The sequence below is a fragment of the Felis catus genome, chromosome B4 (genome assembly GCF_018350175.1).
Source record: "Felis catus isolate Fca126 chromosome B4, F.catus_Fca126_mat1.0, whole genome shotgun sequence".
NCBI lineage: Eukaryota > Metazoa > Chordata > Mammalia > Carnivora > Felidae > Felis > Felis catus.
Window position 1 is genome coordinate 94,633,963 of NC_058374.1, and position 18,998 is coordinate 94,652,960.

General features: G+C 39.5%; 1 protein-coding gene across 1 annotated transcript in view; it reads left to right on the top strand.

Annotated features, from left to right (window-relative positions):
- The window catches only part of MYRFL (myelin regulatory factor like), a 125,975-nt gene that overhangs the window by 96,986 nt on the left and 9,991 nt on the right, over window positions 1–18,998 (top strand). The window contains exons 13-18 of the mRNA XM_045062672.1: window positions 5,708–5,871; window positions 6,488–6,551; window positions 11,492–11,577; window positions 14,289–14,363; window positions 14,447–14,499; window positions 14,621–14,800. Of these exons, the coding sequence (XP_044918607.1) occupies window positions 5,708–5,871; window positions 6,488–6,551; window positions 11,492–11,577; window positions 14,289–14,363; window positions 14,447–14,499; window positions 14,621–14,800 (622 nt within the window). The remainder of the gene's footprint in view (window positions 1–5,707; window positions 5,872–6,487; window positions 6,552–11,491; window positions 11,578–14,288; window positions 14,364–14,446; window positions 14,500–14,620; window positions 14,801–18,998) is intronic.

Consider the following 18,998-nt stretch of genomic DNA (forward strand, 5'->3'; position numbering starts at 1 on the left):
CAATCAATGGACACTTAGATTGTTTCTGTATCTTAGCTATTGTGAATAGTGCTGCAATAAGCATAGGGTGCAAATATCTCTTAGAGACAGTAATTTCATATCCTTCAGACATATACCCAGAAATTTTTTGAGGTACCTTCATACTGAGTTCCATACTGCCTGTACCAACTGACCTTTCTAACAAAAGTGCACAATGGTTCCCTTTTCCCCACACCCTCACTAACACTTGTTATCTCTTGCCTTTTTCAAAATAGTCATCTTCACAGGTATGTGGTGATATTTCACTGTCGTTTTGATATGCATTTCCCTGATAATTAGTGATATTCAACATCCTTTCATGTACCTTTTAGTCATTTGTATGTCTTCTTTGGAAAGATGTTTATTCATGTCTTTTGCCCATTTTTAATCAGATTATTTTTTTTGTTTTTAGTTTTTTATTTTTGCTGTTGATTTGTGTGAGTTCCTTATGTACTTTGAGTATTAACCCTTTATCAAATATATGATTTGCGAATATTTTCTTCCATTCTGTAGATTGCCTTTATTTTGTTGATTGTTTCTTTTGCTGTATAGAAGCTCTTGCATTTGATTTAGCCCCACTTGTTTATTTTGCTTTTGTTGCTTGTGCTTTTGGTGTCATCCAAAACATGGTTCCCAAGACCAATGTCCAGAAACTTTTTCCCTATGTTTTCTTCTAGGATTTTTATGGTCTTGGGTCTACATTTAAGTCTTTAATTTATTTAGAGTTACTTTTGTAGAATAGGGGTTCAATTTCATACTTTTTCTTGTGAATATCCAATTTTCCCCACACTGTTGAAGAAACTATCCTTTCCTCACTGAGTCCTCTTGGCTCCCATGTCAAATTTTAGTTGGCCATATAGGTGTAGGTTTATTTCTGGGTTCTCGATTCTATTCCGTTGGTCTATGTGTCTATTCTTATGCTAGTACTATTTTCATTACTGTAGCTTTATAATATAATTTGAAATCAGAAAGTGTGATTTGTTCTTTCTCAGTGTTGCTTTGGATATTAGGGATCTTTTGTGGTCCCATATAAATTTTAGGACTTTTTTTCCTGTTTCTATGAAGGATGCCATTGGAATTTTGATAGGGATTGCGCTGGATCTGTAGATGGCTTTGAGTAGTATGCACATTTTAACAGTATTAATTCTGCTGATCCAAGAACATAGGATATCTTTCCATTTTTTCATGTCTTCGGTCTCTTTCACCAACGTTGTATAATTTTCAATGTACAGGTCTTTCACCTCCTGGTTACATTTATTCCTAAGTATTTTATTGTTTTTAATGCCCTCATAAATGGGGTTCTTTATTTCTTTCTCAAATAGTTCATTGTTAATGTATAGAAATGCAACTAATTTGTGTATGTTGATTTTGTATCCTGCAACCCTACTAAATTTATTAATTCTAATAGTTTTTTGAAGGAATATTTAGGGCTTTCTGTATATAAGATCATATCATCTGCAACAGATACAGTTTACTTATTTCCAATTTGGATAACTTTTATTTCTTTTTGTTGTCTAATTACTTTGTGTAGGACTTCCGGTATTATGTTGTGTAAAAATGGGGAGAGTGAACTTCCTTGATTTGTTCTTGATCTTAGAGGAAAAGCTATCAGCTTTTCATCGAGTGTAATATTGGATATAGACTTATCATATAGGGCTTTTATTATATTGAGGTATAGCCCATCTATACTTTGTCTAGAGTTTTTTTCAAAAAGATGCTGAAGGGTCCCTGGGTGGCTTAGTCCTGAGACCTTTGTCTCAGGTCACGATCTCATGGTTCGTGAATTCAAGCCCCACATTGGGCTCTCTGCTCTAAGTGCAGAGCCCACTTCGGATCTTCTGTCTCCCTCTCTATCTCTGCCCCTCCTCTGCTCTCTCTCTCTCTCTCATCTCTCTCTCAAAAATAAATAAACATTAAAAAAAAAAGATGCTGAATTTTGTCAAATGCACTTTCTACATCTATTGAGATGATATGATTTTATTAATGTGGTGTATCACATTGATTGATTTGCATATGTTGAACCACTTTTGTATCCCAGGAATAAATCTCACTTGGTCATGATGTGTGATCTTTTTAATGATTATTGAATTTGATTTGCTGATACTTCATTGAGAATTTTTTATCCATGTGTATCAGGGATAATTGCTTATAATTGACTTTTTTTTTGTAATGTCTTTATCTCACTTTGGTATCAGGTTAATTCTAACCTTTTAAAATGAATTTGGAAGTGTTCTCTCCTCTTCAGTTTTTTGGGAGAGGGTGAGAAGGATTTCTATTGATTCTTCTCCAAGTGTTTGGTAGAATTCACCAGTGAAGCCATCTGGTCCTGGACTTTAGTTAGTTGGGATGTTTGTTTGTTTGTTTGTTTGTTTTGAAGTTTACTTATTTATCTGAGAGAGACAGAGAGAGAGAGAGAGAGAGAGAGAATGAGAGAGCAAGTGGGAGGGGTAGAGAGAGAGAGGATCCGAAGCAGGCTCTGCACTGCCAGTGCTGAGCCCAATGTGGGGCTTGAACTCATGAACGGTGAGATCATCACCTGAGCTGAAGTCAGACACTTAACCAACTGAGCCATTCAGGCACCCTGATATATTTTTGATTATCGATTCAATCTCCTTTCTCTTAATTGGCCTGTCAGATTTTCTATTTCTTCATGATTCAGTCTTGGTAGGTTGTATGTTTCTAGGAACATCCACTTACCCAATTTGTTGGAGTACAATTGTTCATAGTAGTTTCTTATGATCCTTACTGTTTTTGGGGTATCAGTTGCAGTGTCACCTCTCCTTTCTAATTTTATTTATTTGAGTCTTCTCTCTCATTCTTTTTTTTCTTAATCTAGGTAAAGGTTTGTCAATTTTGTTTATCTTTTCAAAAAATTAACTCAATTTTGTTTATCTTTTCTGTAGTGTTTCTGGTCTCTTTTTCATTTATTTTTGCTCTGATCTTTGTTATTTCTTTCTTTTTACTACCTTTCATCTGAGTTTGTTCTTTATATAGTTCCTTGAGGTATAAAATTAGGTTGTTTATTTGAAATCTTTCTTTTTTCTTCTTAATGTAGGTGTTTATTGCTATAAACTTCCCTCTTAGGACTATTTTGCTATATCCCATAAGTTTTATTATGCTGCATTTCCATTTTTATTTGCTTCAAGATATTTTTTATTTCCCTTTTGATTTCCTCATTAACTCATTAGTTTTCCAAGTATGTATTGTTTAATTTTCACCTACTTGTGGATTTTCAAGTTTTCCTCCTGTTATGAATGTCTAGTTTCATACCATTGTGGTCAGAAAAGATACTTGGTACAATTTTAATCTTCTAAAATTTGTAACGCAGTTTTGTGACCTAAAATATAATCTAGATTTTAGAATATTCTGAATGCATTTGAGAAGACTGTATTCTGCTTTGTTGGGTGGAATTTCTGTATATGTCGGTTAGGTCCATTTGGTCTACAGTATAGTTCAAGCCCAGTGTTTCCTTTTTGATTTCCTGTCTGGATGAGCTATCCATTGTTGAAAGTAGACCACTGAAGTCCCCTACTATTATTGTATTGCTTCTATTTCTTCCTTCAGGTCTGTTAGTATTTGCTTAATATTAGGTGCTCTGATGTTGGATCTCTCTCTCTCTCTCTCTTTCTGGATATAGATATACCAATATCTAATCTATATATATATAGAGAGAGAAATATATATATATATATATAGAGAGAGAGAGAAATATATATATATATATATATGTGTGTGTGTGTGTGTGTGTGTATACACACACATAGAATATAGACATATATCGATACATATTCTCTTGAATGAATTGGCCCCTTTAGCATTATATGACCTCCTTTGTCTCTTGTTACAATTTTTGACATAAATTCTATTTTATCTGATGTAACTATAGCTACCCCTGCTCTCTTTTGGTTTCCATTTGCATGGAGTATCTTCCTTCCATTCCTTAAGGCTACATGTGTCCTTAAAGCTGGTGTGAATCTCTCTTGTAGGGAGCAGCATATAGTTGGGTCTTTTTAAAATTCATTTGCTCTCTCTATGCCTTTTGACTGGAGAATTTAATCCATTTATTTTTAAAGTAATTTTTGATAGGGAAGGACTTATTAATGCCATCTTAATCATTGTTTTTTGGCTGTTCCCTTGTTCCTTTCTTCCTCTTTCACTGTGTTCCTCTGTGAACTGATTTTCTGTGGTGGTATGCTTTGACTCTCTTCTTTTTATCTTTTGTAAGTTTTAGCTTTATAGTTACATGAGGCTTATTTATATAACATATGTTATAGATATAACAGCTTATTTTAGGCTGATAACAACTGAATTTTGATCACATACAAAAACTCTACCCTTTTACTCACATCTCCATATTTTATGTTTTTGATGTCATAATGTACCTCTTTTTTATGTATGCACCATTAACCAATTATTGTAGCTGTAGTTACTTTTAGTACTTTTGTCCTTAACTTTTATACTAGAGTTAAGTGAGTTATACATCTCATACTACAGTATTGGAGTATTTTGAAATTGACTATATGTTTACCTTTACTGTTGTGTTTTATACCAGTGTGCATGCCTTTAAACTTCATGAACTAAGCTTTAAGTTTGTAATGTTGAGCTTTTGAGTCCTTTCTGAGTGGTTGCTTTACAGTGTTTGAAACCTTTAAAGCTTCATTTTGCATCATGAGAATCTCAAAGACACATAGCCCTGAGTTTGATCCCCCAACTACAAAACAATCTTTCTCTTTTGGCTTTGACCTCATCATTTTACCATAGTGGATCAGCTTCTATGAGCCCCAAAGAATTCTTTGGCATTCTGAACTTGTAAACAGAGAGGGGGAAAGGAGGGGAGGTCACAGGATCAGGATATGGGTTGATGAGAGCTTTCCAATGTTTTTGTTATGGCTGAGAGACAGACACACATGTTTCTATGACAACTACAGTATGTGGGTTGGAGAAGAGATGGTTTGCACACTCTGGCTTTGGTTGGTTTCCCTTTCTTGCTCTTTCTGATGTGTCAGTGACCTTCCCTGAACAGATAGAATTAAGTGTTATTGTTTTAAATTTTGTTTGGGAGTTAGGCTAAATTTAAATTGTACATGGTAGATCATGAGATGTTAAAGCAGAAATTAACACTTCAAGAATTATCTTCTCAGTATGAAGAAACTGAAGCTCAGAGAAGTTGTTTTGTTTTATATGGGGTCTCACATCTAGTAAGTGGCAGAACTCAGAGAAAAGCCCAGGTCTTCATTCCTTTCTCCTTCACCTAAGTAATTTGATGCATTTTACCAGGAAGAACAAGAATCATTTCTTAGGAGGATTTAGTGATGTACACACAAATCAACATTCAGAAGCCTGTTCTTTCTTTTTATGAGTTTTAAATATAGTATAATGGCCATACAAAATAAATCTTCAGATTCCAAACTTGACAATGTCCTTCCGCTCCATTTTCTCTCTTGGATTACAAGGACATATTTCCATTTTATTGCAAATTGAACACAAGCAGTTTGACTACACAGCCAGCAGTTTAGCAAGATCATTTCAAGTTGCAAACCTCTCCAGTTTTGTCTTGAATGAACTTGAGGTTGGGTGTGTATATAACTATTTTCAGTGGTATACTTTAACTGTCTTTGAATAGGCTCAGACAGTTCCCTGGTGGTCTCAAACTGCAAATTTATGCCCTCTGTACTATCTTCCTTTCCAGGACCAGATCTTTATGGAAAATGTGGGCGCAGTGAAGCAGCTCTGCAAACTAACAAACAACCTTGAAGAAAGAATAGAAGAGTTAGAAATATGGAACAGAAAGCTGGCCAGGCTAAAGCGGCTCAGTAGTTTGAAGTCTTCAGCCAGTGAAGCAAGCTCCATCAGGTATATCCAGGGGCACCACAGGAGAAAGGAGACAATAGGGCCTTTCCATAACCAGATCAAACTAGATGCTCTTTCTGATCAAGCAGCAACCACTACTTTCTGCTAATGAAGTCCCTATTCTGTTTTTAGAATGTTTTGGGACACAATTGCCTTATGTGATAATGTTCTTATTTTTTCTGTTGCTGCTTTGAAAATGAAACAAACCGTGAAGCGTCTGTTTAAGAGCAAGGTGTTTTAGGAAATGTTGCATTTTACCAAAGGATGACTTCTCCTTTAAGGAGTAGAAGTGGCCATTTCTAAATTTAGAAAATCGTCTCTGGTTCTCAGGGGAAAAACTTCTAATTTTTTTTTTTTTCATTTAAGGAGGTAAATGCACATTTCCTGGGGTCTAATTATGAGAAAAAGAGAAATAACAACATTTAACGCATTCATTTACGCTTACTAAGGTTCTTTTTCTCAAAAGGAACTCTCAATTGCCTTGACTTTTCCTTTGTAAAATTACCACTGTATTACAGAAAAAATCATACTGCTGTGTTAGTGGCAGCCTGGGCTTTTGTCGTGTAACTCCTGGAGAGGCATTTGAACGGTAATTAACATTCTCTCTCTCTTTTTAAAGCAAATTTAGCAGAGCTGTTAGTGCATCTTCTCCAAGAAAGGCCATTCCCAAAAAAACCAACAAGGTAAATAGACTTATTTGTAATGCACAGTGGTAATTATATATATATATATATATATATATATATATATATATATATATATAAAGAGTGTTTAGAGAAATTGATCAAAAATGCTTCCCTTCATTTATCTGTTGATAGACTCCCTTGTTTGCATCTTCATGCACTTTAGGTATTTAATTACTACCCCTTTAATCGTTTTTTCAAAAAGATGTTTAGAGAAATAAGTACAGAACATGTTCATTTCAGAAATACTATTCTGCCGGTTTGTTTTTTTTAATATATTGCCTCTATCAAGTGAAATTCATCAGCTTCCACATGCATATGGCCTTAGGCTGCAAGATCTGTGTGGATGCCTTAACTCAACCTCATTCCTTATCTATGGCTTCAGAAGATCCCAGGGGGACTTCCATTAATCCCCCAAATCCCTTTTTTCCCTTTTGATAGTTAGTACTCTATGTGCGAATGGGGAAATAGGTATTCACTTTCTTGCAAAGGTTAAAGTGTGATGGTTTTATTAATGAATAAAGAGAACTTTCATCAAATAGGGTAACATTTACCTTAAAAAGTGAAGGCTAGTCATTTATTGATTTAAAGTACACCCTCTTCAATGAAGAGGAGTGTCAGTAAGGGAGAAGCTGCACTATTCCCTTCCTAGTACAATTCATAAATGCCATGAAACCCAGCTTGTTCCCTCTGACCCACCAGTGTTCCCAAAGGTGGCCCTTCCCCGGGAAGATATTCATGACCTTAATCTATATCTTATTAAGGACTGATCTGGTGTGTGGGCCATTGCCCCCATTTACTCTCTATTCTTCATGTTATACTGCATTGACCTATTTTTTTTTAAGTTTATTTACTTATTTTAAGAGAGAGAGAGAGTAGGGGAGGGGCAGAGAGAGAAAGAGAGGGAGAGAATCCTAAGCAGGCTCTTCACCGTTGGAACAGAGCCAGACAGGGTGCTTGAACTCACAAATTGTGAGATCATGACCTGAGCTGAAACCAAGAGTTGGATGCTTAACTGACTGAGCCACCCAGGTGCCCCTGCATTGACCTATTTTAAAAGAATTCAGAAAGAGTTTAATATTCTACTAAAAACTGCTAAAAATGTTATGTTGCTGACAAGCTACTTGGTGTACAAATAAACATAAATACATGGGTAAATATCTATGTAGAAGTGTCCTTGGGCAAGTTACTGAATTGCACTGAGAAATAAATATAATAATAGGCTCTATCTTGCAAAGATTGTTGATAGGATTAAAGAAGGTGAAGCCCTTAGCCACAGTGCCCAGCACATAGCAGTTTGCTCAATAAACACAAACTATTAAACATGTTGTGTAGGAAGGGTACTGTTTGTACTGACCAGTTTGCAATGGGATGGAGGAAATGCTACCTACATCCATGGCGGCACTGATTGGTGCAATTCGGTTATGTGCAACCTCTGTAGCTCTCACTCTGCACTTGGGGAATTTCTTTTATTTTGCAGTTATGTCAGAATAATAACTAGAATGTGTGATTCATGAGAACAGGCCCCATGTCTGCCTTCCCCAGGGACTGGCACATAGTAGGTACTCAGGCAGTATTTGTTAAATGAATGCATGAATGGAAAACCAGGTCTGATCATCTTCCCTGAAGGCTCACAATCTAAATTAAAAACATTGGGGCACCTGGCTGGCTCAGTCAGAAGAGCATGTGACTCTTGATCTCAGAATCGTGAGTTCCAGTCCCACACTGGGTGTAGAGATTACTTAAATAAAAAACTTAAAAACATTTTTTGTTAAATTAAACACATTAAGTAGTTTGGTCTCTTGGGTATGTGGGTGGGGAAGGGGATTGGCTTGTGGACACAGAGTAGAGGATTTATGTGGGTATTGAAGAGCACCCATTCAACTCAGAGACCTCTTGCAGTCACTGTTGTAAGTGGGAGGCAGACAAAAGTGAGTAAGACATGGCCTCTTCTCTGAAGGAATTTCTAGGTGGCCAGGGAATATTGGAGAACAATACAAGAACAGTTGTATCTGGATGTGGTAAATATTGTAAAGGCTCAGAGTGCTGCAGAGCATTATGGGGCCAGCCCTTCTAGGAGGAGTAAGCTCTGGCTAGATATAGGAGAGGTTCCAGAGAGGCTGGCAGAAGCAAAATCTGGGGGCCGGCACTGGCTTCATTGAAGGATTAGGTGAGAGTCGGCTGGGGGGAGAGTAGGAGGTAAGGCTGAAAATATAGGTAAGGCTCAAGTTTCCTGGACCACCTGTTATGGAATTCCCTTGGTAGGCCATGAAAACCTTTTGAATAATAACAATAACATCTAAGTTGTATAGTGGGCTTTTGTTTTACAGACAGGAGAAGGGAGGCAACATAGCATTGTGGTTAGGAGCACAGATTCTGGAGCCAAATATTTTTTGGTTTAAATCCTGGCTGTATGACTTACTAGCTGTGTGATCTTGGGTAAGGAACTTAGCCTTCCTATGCTTCGCTTTTTCCCTTCTCTATAAGATGGGGATGATAACAGTACCTGCTCTGAGGGTTGTTGAGGATTATCTGAGCATTAAATAAATTAGTATATATAAAGCACTCACAAGACAACATGGCACATAATAAGTACTATGCAAGTGTTCACTCTTATTAGAACTTATTAATAGAACTTATTAGAACTTGAGTGTTCTCATACTTTGGCATATTATGAGTCTTCCAGGGAGCTTGATAAAGTACAAATAACGGGGATGTTTTCCTTCCCTTGTGTTGTCTTTGCATGAGGTCTTGGCTATTTCTCTGAGGTTGACTTTCCCTTCCATGACATCAACGCCTAGGTATCCTCTGTTCCCTGGAGCCCCCATGATCCTTGGGTCATTGAAACACATGCGTGTGGGTGGAATGTGCTACTCTTAGGACGGGTGGCTGTGTTAATGAGCAAAGTGCTGGTTGTGAGCAGTTGGTGGACCTTAGCAGATGGTAAGAGGCCTGGCTGGGCCTTGCCTTGCCTTCCACATAGCTGCCGATGGTGGCACTTGTTCTGGAGGAAGATTGAGGTCTCCTGAGTAGCTCTCCTCCAATCTAGTGTTCCTCTTCCTTCCTTCTCTTTCTCTACCTCCAAGAGGTAGATGGGTGACCCCCACTGTGTATTGATGGTTGTGGTGAGATGGGAAGGTCTTCAGTCCTTTGAGCAGAATTTTCCAGGACCTTTAGGTTTTTAATAAATTCTGTAATAATTCTCATGCAGACCTAAATTTGAGAACCATTGCACTGTTAGTTGGACCCACCCAATAACTCTGAAATGTTGGCAGGTATTATTTTATCATTCCTATTTTATTGATGAAGGAAATGAGAATCAATGACATTTAGAGGACTTGTTCAGGACCCAACTCCAAGCCCGACTCCATGTCTTAGGTCATTTCCCTACACTAGGTCAAAGGATTTGGAGCAAAAGCATGGAGATTTAAAATAATTCAGCAGCCATGGGGAGTAGATTGGAGGGGAAACTCTTATCCTGAGCCTAATGCTGTTTAATTACAATCAATTCAACAAATTTCATTGAGTTCCTTCTCTGTACAGCACATTTTTAGGACATCCTCTGAACAGTTCCAGTGAGATGTAAGAATAGTAGAAACTATTCACTTCTTAGTATTCAGAGTGGCTTCCAGCTGCCCTTATGGGTGACTCAGTTACGAGAGTCCTAAGAGTTTGTATATTTGTTAAAAACTTGTATAATTAATCCTACCCCCAACCCTAATATAACATTGAAGAACATTTTATTGATTCAGATAACCAACCCAAGAAATTTAAATACAGACCAGTTTCAAACTATTTCTTAAGTACCACCATCCTTCAATTCTTTTCCAACCAAAAGTATGATTCTACCCTCTACCCTCCAGAAGGAAGCAAACGTAATATTCTCTATTGCATTCATAGAAAAGCTCCTATTTAAGGAGCACCGTATTAAAATGGGCAGAAAACCTCTGCTATCTTTTCAGCCAGATTCAACAGCAATTACACAGCTCTCTATTCTATAGTTCTTGGCCCATTCCTTATATGCAAGGTTTTATGCCAAAATGCATCAGTCTTAGAGGTTTGTCTCCTTTACTTCCTAGAAACTATAACTTACTTATTTTTAGAGCCCCCATAATGCGATACACAATAGTGCTTAATGAATATATAAGATGAATATGAATATGAATTTATAAGAATAAATAAGACACAGGCCCAGAACTGTCCTTAAAAATAGGTAGCAAAGGGGTGCCTCGGTGGCTCAGTCAGTTAAGCATCCAAGTCTTGATTTCAGCTCAGGTCATGATCTCACCATGCATTGTGAGATCAAGCCCTGTGTTGGGCTCCACACTAGTCATAGAGTCTGCTTAAGAATTTCTCTCTCTCTCTCTATCTGCTCCTCCTCCACTTGTGCACATGCACAAAAGAAGAAAAAAGAAAAAGAAATAGGTAGCAGAATTGAATATTGATGTGTATGATTTAAAGAGTACTCACTAGCTCTCACCATACAAGTCTTTTCCATGGTTTGTCATGGTGCCTGAACTTCTTCCATTGGAACTGATTCCATCGTCTCTTGAAGACTTTATTTTCAAAAGTGTTCTAGTGAAAGAGATGAACATCTGGGTTCTGACACTATCTTGTCTGATAGGTCCTCTTCTCTCATAAAACTTGAAGAATAAGCACTAAATGAACGGCACAGACACTTGTCCTGGATTCAGGGTGCTAGGGAAAAGAGAGCTTACTGTATGTAGCCTGGAGTGTCAAGGAAAGGGAGAGGCCTGAGGCAGGCTTTGAAAGAACTCCATTTTCAGGAGGCAGAGAGGAGGGAAATATAGGTTGAAGAGAGCACACTTGCCAGCCCATGGAAGCAGCAAAGATCCCTGCTGGGAGCGAGTCTTCAGGGGTCCTTCTCCCAGTTAGCATTGATGGTTTATCACTGCTCCTTACTGAATCTTCTTTTACAGGTTTATTTTTCAGGAAAAAAACAATTGTGTCCTAACTGGATTTTCCAGACCTTGGTTATAACTCTCATTGCTGTGATGGCCTTTTGGTAAGAAAATGTCAGTGTTATGCTGTGTCAAGCTCTTTTATCCTTCCCATCTTCCTTTTCTCATATATGAACTGGGGACTGACCTATTTACTTTGAAGACAAGGGGCTCTTTAACTGAACATTGACCTTTGATTTAACTTAGAGATAAGGGAGCCCTTTTTATTTTTATTTTTAAAAATTTTTTAAATATGAAATTTATTGTCCAAATTGGTTTCCATACAACACTCAGTGCTCATCCCAACAAGGGATGCCCTTCTTAAACTCATATTCTGAAGAAAAAAGCATAGGCTTTCTGTACTTAAATGTGAGAGGAAGGATTTTTTTTTGCAATTAATTGATACTTTTTAGCAACTCACTGTGCCTTTCCTGTGTGTGTGTGTGTGTGTGTGTGTGTGTGTGTGTGTGTGTCTTTTTCAGTCTCGCAAATAACTCTCAAATTCTTTGTTCTCTTTCCTGTCTACTTGGGGGAATGTTGTGACAGGGCAATCAGGTACAATGTATTCTCCCCTAGACACTCATATTTATTAGGATTCTTCTAGATCCTTCAGTGAAGACTTCACACCAAAGGGACTATGAGATAACCCCGAGAGGTACGATATTTTGAAATTGCAGCCAAATTTACCAGGCAGTTAAAGCAGACAGACACAGTAAGGAAAAGCATTTGCTGTGCAAACAGTGGGTGATTCGACTGCAATCCATCCTCTCTCTGCAAGGAAGTCGGGGGCATCCCTCAGTGGCATGCAGGGCGTCTTCCTCAGGGCCCTGGTCTGCAGGCTCTGCTGATGCAGTGATGGCCCCTCAGCCTTTGGGCCTTGGTCACCTAGCCTGTGTCCTCTGGGCCTTCTTGTTCTTAGGCTATTTGCATGGCCAAAGGGGTATTTATCTATCTCTCAAAAAATGCTTGGTGAGTGTGGGAAAGGACTCTCTTTGGGTCTTGCCTCAAGGGAGACAGTCGTTTTCAGAAGCAAAGTGAGGGAAGGTGCCAAGGTGTATCTAGTTCCTTGATCTATAGCTTCCTAGGTATAGAAGGTGATGTGAGTCTCTCTGTATCCTTCTCTCCCCTCAGCGCCTTGTCGCTTGCTACAGCCCACTGCAGGAAGCATCCCCAAGTGTCTGACACCAGGAGACAGAATTCCCATTCGAAGCCATTGTCCTTTTCTCACGGTCCTAAGTGAGCCTTCTTCTGCTGGGATTCCCAACGCAGGAGAGTGTGAGAGTCTACTTTAGCAGACATATTTAGCATTCTCTAGAGATACAGATTCCCATGAAAACCCAATGGGAGGGTTGTAGGGAGTCTAATTCTGATGTAAAGAGACTGCTTTTCAGATGTGCTTATCAGAATTATCTTATGAATTCCAATACTGTTGACTGCTAAGATCAAAATCGGGAGGTTGTTAGGCTTTTATCTTGTTTCTGGCCCGTGGTGGCAAGAAGGGTCAAAACCAGAATTTGCCCCCAAAGAAAGGAGCAGATATGTCCATTTCATCCTTTGATCCTAGAAGTTCTCTGGGCCATGCGTTGAAGTAGATGCCAGAAACAAATTAGAAAGAGTATTTAAGGCTTAGTCCTAGGGAGATAGAGAGTGGGGGATACGGGAGAGCAAATAAGGCAGACTGGACCAACAGCAAGCAGTTGCCAGGGTGATACAACAGCTTCTGTCTGATGGCATCTTTGGGACTCAGCACCACTTTTCCCAGTCAGGGTTGTGCCTGCTGGGCAGTTGTGCCAGCTACTGCTAAGAACACTCTGGAAATTTTTTCTTTATGAGTAGAATCCCAACGTGTGGCACATTTCTTCGTGTGTATTTAATAATGGTAAGCCACCACCTTTGATGGGGGAAAATATAACAAGGAGCCAATGTAGGGAACCAGGTGTGAAGTCAAGCGGGCAGGATGTCAAGTGAGGTCACCCTGTGTTAGACCCCGCACACAGTGGAATTGTAATGTCGTGGCAGACTTTCTGGTGCGGCTCATGTGAGAGGGCTACAGAACCCCCCAAAGAAGACAATGCTAAGTGAGCTTGGATGCATGAGCATTGTTAAGAATAGCTTCCCAAAGCTCAGAACCTTTAAGAAAAGCTTCTATTTGAATATATAAGTTCTGATCATTGGAGGAAAAGGACATAGTCATTATTTTGAAGTCACACAGTGTGGAAATGAAGGTTGTATTGCATTTATTTTCCTTCCTCTCCCCAATTTGGTGTGTTGTGCTCTGAAAAGACAGGCAGCCGGAAGATGTCAGCGCAGCAGCCAAAGGGTTTGGCATCTACAGCTGATTAAATCTGTGCCTCCTCTCATCTTCCAGTGCCACAGTGTGGACGCCCTCCACCAGTGGGATGCGGACTCTGCTCTGCCTTTTTCGGAGCAGAGGGCTGCCTCTAGTGGTTTACAGCTTCCTCTTATAATCTTCCACTGGTGACAGACGCTGCTGAGGCAGCTTGCCAGGGCCAAGGGGCCGCTCACTGGAAAAATCCATCGGTGCAGAGTACCCCAGGAGCCTCTTTGCTCTAGGAAGACGAGGGTTTTCTCTCACCAGGGCAGAGAAGCATAACTGTGCTGTTTCCATGGTGCTTCTGTCAGCCATGGCTGCCCCTCCCCCCCTCCCATCTGTGTGGCCTGTGAGAACGTTGGCCAGCTGGTTGTGTGAGATATATATGAACTCAAATCTGTCACATAATGCTTTCTTCTTCTTCTTTTTTTTTTTTTTTAACAGTGCCTTGACGATAGTCTCCCTTTACATCCTTAGCTTAAAAGATCAAGACCGACATGCCCCAAATCTCTCTCTGAGGTGAGAGTTCTGGTCTTGTTTTCCTTTGGGGAGCAGTAGTCTTGAAGGCCTCCTTCATTAATCATTTTGTTTTCTTCCTCCAGCAACATCACAAGCTCTCAGGAGCCAGCCCTGCCACCCACAGCCTCCCCCTCAGGTAAGATTTTCACATTCCTCGCTCTCAAACCCAGCCCGTGTTTCATGTGAATTGTCAACAAAAGAACCAGCCTTTCAGGTTAACCTTGTTGCTTCCCTCGGCTCTGCCCAACGCTTTGCAGCAGCACGTAATACATCTCTGGCAACCACACAGTCCTCCTTCCGAGTACCAGAAATCACTTTCTGTGAGATTCTGCCTTGTCAGGAGACTTACTGCTGCCCCATCTGGGGAAAGAGAAGAGTCCTCTCAAGTCTTGTGCAAAGGCGTTCCAAGGAGGAATTCCATCAGAGGCCGTGGGCAGGTAAAGGATGTTCAAAGAGAAGCAACCAGGGCTCTGAACCTGAGGTGTTTTGTATTTTTTTTCTTCTTTGCAAATATTTACTTGCATGATCTGTTAATGATTCCAGACAATCGTTTTCTATTGAGGTGGCAAGATCTTTAAAAACACAAATACACAAACTTGCAGTCATCTGTAATATTAAGTCCCCCACCCAGGGATGAAATTTTGGTTGATTCAAGTGAAAAAGTCTCATCTGTCCATTGATAGCAAAGATAGTAGTAGTAGAACATGTAAAGTAATCATGTGTGGATTGGGTAGATTTTCTGGCTCACTTAGAACTTATAAAATGATGTCGTAGCTGGACTTTCTGCCCAAACCAAGTAGGGAAAAATGTAAAGGGCTTTGGAAATCCAGTGAGTTCAGGGTAAGCTGCCAGTCAGTGAAAATCACAACCACTTTCAGAATATCTTCTACCTTCTAGGGACACACACACACACACACACGCACACACACAGAATGTTTTTGAGTAACAGAATTTTCATGTTAAAAACATTATGGAAACTTGAGTAAGGGCTAAAAATGTAATTATCTCTATAAAACCATATGTAGTACATCCAAATGTATACTAATTCATTATTATTTTGGAAATCTTCTGCATACACACAACAAGTATATAAAATAATAATGATGATAATGCTGATAATGGCAATATGTACGTATTAGTAGGGATTATATATCAGGATGTTGTAGCAACAACTTCCAAATTACAGTGACTTAATGTGGCAAAAATGTATTGCTGATTCTCTTTCTATGTCAAATATGGGTCAAAAGAGGGTTCTTGCTCATCATGTCATTTGGAACTTAACTAATGGAGACTCCATCTCAATACATATTTCTACCACCTCTGTAACAGTAGGTAAGAGAAAAGGCAAATTGTGCACTGGCTCTTAAAGTTCCAACCTAGGTATAACACATGTCACTTCTGCTTACGCTTTATTGGCCAAACCAAATGATGTTGGTCATGTCTAATTTAAAAACAATTGATAAAGTGCAGACCTAACATACGCTTAGAAGAAGATGAACCAGAATATTTTTGAGTAGTCCAAATGACTGACATGTAAAATATGGTCAGTGGTTGAGGTTTTGGGGCAGCAATGTAATTTCTTTTTCCTTTTGACATTATTTTATATCGTAGAGTTGAATAAATAACTTGTACAAATCATTGTCACCATCACCACCGCCATTATCATTATCATGTAATGAGGTAGTAATGTATACAAAAGCACTGCCATAAGTAATCTACATGAGTAAACCATTCAAGTCCTCACCAACCTAAAAGACAGGCACTGTCATTATCCCCATTCTTTCCAACACGAAAGTGAGACATAGAGAGTTTTTCCCTGCACCCATAGAAGGCAATGCTTGCACTATTTTTCCCATGAAAGCAACTTTTGATTGAACTTGGCAAGAGATGCAACACTACAGGGCAAAGATGCATCACTACTTTCACAAAGATGTGAAAGGAATTCGTTTGAGTCAGCATATTCTCCATAGTTTCAAACATGGAAAAATTCAGTATGGTTACAAAAATCCCCCAAAGCCTTCATCTCTTGTGAAAGCACATGGAAACTTGTGGCTGGTAAACTCTTTTCTTACCTCGGGGTCCACCTTGGATATGCCTGGTGTCCTTTTCTGAGAGCAGTCCTCAGAAGAGACTACCTCACCCACGAGAGACGTGTAACAACAGATCCTGTACAGGAAGAGGTCATGGACAGATCCAATCTTCATTTGCAAAAAGGTTCTTGACCCTTAAGCAAACTCATTCCTGTGGCAACCAGCTCTTCACATGGAGGGAAGAGAAGCCTTATCAAACCAGATGAAGGTTTATTGCTCTCTTCTCTGGAACAGGGGGTATCTGCAGGTCTTATATTTCCATGAGTATGGGAGACACTGAAGAGACTCCTAAAAAAAGAAGGTCTGCCCCACAATCTCTGGCTGTGTTCTACTAGACACAATTATCAGCGTTGTCTGGCTAAAAGTGAAATTGAGGGGCACCTGGGTGGCTCAGTCAGTTGAGTATCCGACTTCGGCTCAGGTCATGATCTCGTGGTTTGTAGGCTCGAGCCCCACATCACTCTCACTACTGTCAGTCCCCCTGTCTCTGCCCCTCCCCCAGTTGCATGCTCATGTGTGCGTGCTCTCTCTCTCTCAAAAATAAATAGACATTAAAAAAAGAGATGTGTCTTTCAAATAAATAAATAAAAATGAAGTTTAAGTCCCGCCTTACCAGGCTCCCTGATACACTGGGAAAGTTGTTCCCTCTTCTCTCTTTCGGCTGGAGAAAGATGGAAAGGATTTTCTTCACTTCACTTCACAGTTCTCTTCACTATCTTGTTGAGGAAAGCCGCACACTTTGGGGGATTTCGAGTTGTAGAATGTCAGAGAGCAGTACACCAGTGGCACCCTAACTTTTTGACCCATAGAATCCACTATTAATTCATTATTCTTTTAGGATCATTTGACTGAGAAAACACCTAGAGCGAGAATGTTACTGTAAACTCAGTTAAGCTTGTAATCAAATTATTTTTGTTAGTCCAAAGCATAAGAGACTCTTAAAAACTGAGAACAAACTGAGGGTTGATGGGGGGTGGGAGGGAGGGGAGGGTGGGTGATGGGTATTGAGGAGGGCACCTTTTGGGATGAGCACTGGGTGTTGTATGGAAACCAATTTGACAATAAATTTCATATATTGAAAATAAATAAATAAATAAATAAATAAATAAATAAATAAATAAATATTAAAAAAAATATTTTTGTTAGTCCAACAGCAATACTTGAAAAATAGTACACATCTGTGGGAGAGTTGTTACTTTTCAAGTCCACAGACCCCACTGACCACTTTATGCCATCACCTGGGGTTCCAGAGTCCCCAGGTCAGGAAAACCTCTGATTTATACCAGCTTACCCATTTTACAGCTGATGAAATGGAGGCCCAGGACCTTGCTTAAGGATCTGCAGTAAGCTACTGGCAAAGTTGGAATTGGAATTTGAGTCGTCTGCCTCCTTGTCCTGGGTTCCTTCCCATCTACCATTGTGCGTCCATTTATTTGGGCACAGTGTGTACATGTACTCGGGATCAGCTTTAGAGGACTCAGAAAGTATTCATTCTATGGCTCTGGAAAGCCCCTTCGGCATCTGCCTCCCGCAGGTTAGCCTGTAGCCATTGAGATGTCCCTGTTGTAGGATATTTCTGGGGGTGTAAAGAAAGCCTCTTCTCTTCTGCTGCTGGTCCATCCTCCCCCTTTGTCCTGACCACTGTATAACACCGGGGTTCCTAAATCTGAAAGTGGAGAAAGCCAGGCAAATTCTTTCAACCAGATGTTTCTGAGGCATTGAAGACTAATTAAAAATTAAGGAATCGGGGCGCCTGGGTGGCTCAGTTGATTAAGCATCCAACTTCAGCTCAGATCATGATCTCACGGTTTGTGGGTTCGAGCCCCACATTGGGCTCTGTGCTGATAGCTCAGAGCCTGGAGCCTGCTTCGGATTCTGTGTTTCCCTCTCTCTCTCTGCCCCTCCCCTACTTGTGCTCTGTCTCTCAAAAATAAAGATAAAAAAAATTTTTTTAAGTAATAAAAAAATAATAAAAATTAAGGAATAAAAATAATAAAATTCAAGGGTTAAGGGAAAAACAAAAAAAAAACAACAATTTGGAATAACTCTGTAAGATGAATTGTAATATCTAGCAGTTTACCATCACATTTTTATGATATGCTGAGCACAAGCTATTGTTCTTCTTTTGGGCCTAAATTGATTGTGTAAAATGTCGTCAGAAAGTTTATCCCCTCTTCCCACTTACTATGAAAGGTTTGGGGAAGACTAATCAGGATGTGGAGAGTGGGTATTTTGGAACATTGAGCTTCTAATCTGAGGCACCAACTGAGTGTGAGGGATTAGATTTTAATCTATGGAACCGATAAAGATTTAAATAGAGTTAGATATTACAAAGTAATGAGCTTGTGAGGAAAAAAAATCTGTGGATTCCACAGAGTTTTGGTGAAGATTTAAAAAATCTCATGGGGGCGCCTGGGTGGCGCAGTCGGTTAAGCGTCCGACTTCAGCCAGGTCACGATCTCGCAGTCCGTGAGTTCGAGCCCCGCGTCGGGCTCTGGGCTGATGGCTCGGAGCCTGGAGCCTGTTTCCGATTCTGTGTCTCCCT